Genomic DNA, 2,787 nt, shown 5'->3' with positions numbered 1-2,787 from the left:
TCCAAATAAACAAATGAATGAATATAGAATGAAACAGATAACAAGCTAAGATAGTGTAACAATATGAGAATAACCAAGGGACAATAAAAGAGATGAGAGATAACCTAGGACACTAAGAACAACAATTTACATCATATGGCTCTTGTTTCCATATCCTGGAGGTCTTCTCAATTAGCCTCCAGCTCCTAACTTCCCGATTCAAAACGAGATATTTTCAGAATTCCCTTCCCCAGACTTGTTTCCACCTGTGAATCTCAGACCTCAGGCTTTGGAATAGTTAGGATTAGAAATTTGAGCCACCTACTCCTGGAACACTGTATATTTTTAACAAGCAGGCTGTTTCAGCTTCCTGCTATTTATGAGGTTAAACCATAGCTTACTTGATGAGAGTTGTTCCATAAGAATCCTTTCCTGCCACACTTTACTCAATTTGTGTGTGCATTGATGTACATGACCCCATGTGCATTCATATAGTGTGATAATTGAGATTTAATTTTATGTTTTCATGTTTTATAGAAGGATACATGTCCTTTGTTTCTCTGAACCTGACTTATTTCACTCAATATCACATTTCCAGGCTTACTCATTTCCCTACAAATGCCATAATACAAGAAGAGGAAAGTTGAGAGGAACCAGAAGTAGATTTGTGCCTGTATGCTGTCACAGTGGAGATAAATAAGAAGTGACTGTTCATGGGATTGGATTTTCTTTTCAGTGCGATAAAAATATTCACTGCACTAATGGATGGGAAACTGCTTTGTTCTCCTAACTCAATATTGCTCTAGTGGCTTGACCTACTGCTGGCCCTTCCCCCAGGGGAATCTTCCTGAAATCCTCCAGCCCAGTTTACAACCCAGAATCTCAATCTACACATGAAAGCCCACTCTCCAGCCCTCTCAGTGAATGGGCTTCCTAGAGCTTAGGGCAGGGCACTGGCTCCAAAAGTAGGCTCCTAGACAGAGACATGCATCATAAATGTGTAAATTCTTGGATCTCTCCTGCTGCCCTGGAACCTGTTCCCCACACTACATTACAAGGATGGGCTGTACTGTCAGGTGACCTTGCCCTAGCCAGCCATTATCTTCTTTGCTTTCCAACACAACTGCGTGTCACTGGGGCACATATGGAGACAAAAGCCTGAGGAACAAGGCATCCGAGATTGAGAAGATTCTAGAAGTAGAGAATTGCCACAATTCACAAACACTAGTATACTGTACTGCATAGGTGGTGCAAAATTCAAGCTTGTAAAGGTGGTGCAAAATGCAAGCTTGTAAATACTTGACTTTCAAGTAATTAGAGGTGACAATTTCTGGATATGTGTTTTATTTTCTATCAAGATGTTTTTGTTTTTGAGCAGTTGTCCAGGTGATAAAGAAGCACAAAATCTAACCCTCATTACAGATTTTCTTCTACTTAGAATCTCAGAAGATCCAAAATTACAACCCATGCTCTTTGGACTCTTCCTGTCCATGTATTTGACCACCTTACTGGGAAATCTGCTCATCATCCTGGCCGTCAGCTCAGACCCCCATCTCCACACCCCCATGTACTTCTTCCTCTCCGTCCTCTCCTTGGATGACATCTGCTTCATCTCCACTACCGTACCCAAAATGCTGGTGAAACTCCTGAGTCCCAGCAGAGCCATCTCCTGTGCAGGCTGCCTCACACAGATGTGTCTCTTCACCATTTTTGGCTGCATGGATGCTATGCTTCTTACTGTGATGGCCTATGACCGCTTTGTGGCCATCTGTCACCCCCTGAATTACCCTCTCATCTTGAACCCTCGTCTCTGTGTCTCCTTGGTTCTGCTGTCATTTTTCACCAGCGTCTTGGAAGGACAGCTGCACATGTGGATGGCATTGCAGATGACCGATTTCAAGGAATTGGAAATCCCAAGTTTCTTCTGTGACCCTTCTCAAGTCCTGGATCTTTCCTGTAAGCACACATTCACAAATGGTATCTTCAAATATGTTGTTGCTACCATATATGGATTTCCTCCAATCTTTGGAATCCTTTTCTCTTACTATAAAATTATTTCTTCAGTTCTGCGAATTCCATCATCAGGTGGGAAGTACAAAGCCACCTGTGGCTCTCACCTCTCAGTTGTGTGTTTATTCTTTGGGACAGGATTGGGAGTTTATTTTGCATCAGCGGTGTCACATTCTCCCCAGGGCAGCGCTGTGTCCTCAGTGATGTACACAGTGGTCACTCCATTCCTGAACCCCTTCATCTACAGCCTGAGGAACAGGGAATTCAAAAGAGCCCTGAGCAGGTTGTACAAACCAGGAGCTGACATCAGGAGGTAGGAAATACATCTGTAATATGGTTTAGCAGAAGGAAGAATAGTTGACCCTCAGTCCTGCAAATCCTACCTCTCTGAACACATTATTTGTATTCTCTGGTTTCATTAGTATCATTAATGACACACGAATACTGGAGAAAGTTTCTGGCTAGGTCAAGGTGTTTCTTGAAGTAGGGGTTCCGTTTTTTGTTTTTTTCATATATTTTTATTGTAATTAATAAAAGGGTTACATTATATTCACCGATAGAAGGTAAATTACTTCACGAATATTGATACCCTTTCTCATGACATGGTCTCCATTTCCCTTCCCCTCTCTCCCCGCTCCTCTTGATTTTCCCCTTCCTTCTCATATTTCAAATAACCAATTAAGCATATATACGATATATCAGATAACAAGGTGAAATATTGTAACAATATGAAATAACCAAGGGACAGCAAAAGAGATGAGAGGTAACAGTATATTATGAGTATAATAACTCATTATA

The 2,787-nt window shown here is 41.5% G+C and overlaps 1 protein-coding gene across 1 annotated transcript; it reads left to right on the top strand.

The window, feature by feature from the left end:
* Nucleotides 1-1,038: 1,038 nt before the first annotated feature.
* Nucleotides 1,039-2,306, top strand: LOC150068275 (olfactory receptor 7E178-like). The gene is made up of 2 exons (XM_090356973.1): nt 1,039-1,055; nt 1,418-2,306. The coding sequence occupies exons 1-2, from the start codon at nt 1,039-1,041 to the stop codon at nt 2,304-2,306; spliced, it is 906 nt and encodes a 301-aa protein (XP_090213099.1).
* Nucleotides 2,307-2,787: the final 481 nt, after the last annotated feature.

This window comes from Megascapheus bottae, chromosome 1 (assembly GCF_031878675.1).
Source record: "Megascapheus bottae isolate mThoBot1 chromosome 1, mThoBot2.hap1, whole genome shotgun sequence".
Classification (NCBI taxonomy): Eukaryota; Metazoa; Chordata; class Mammalia; order Rodentia; family Geomyidae; genus Megascapheus; species Megascapheus bottae.
The sequence above is the reverse complement of the archived record's forward strand: the minus strand, read 5'-3'. Positions and strand labels throughout refer to the sequence as shown.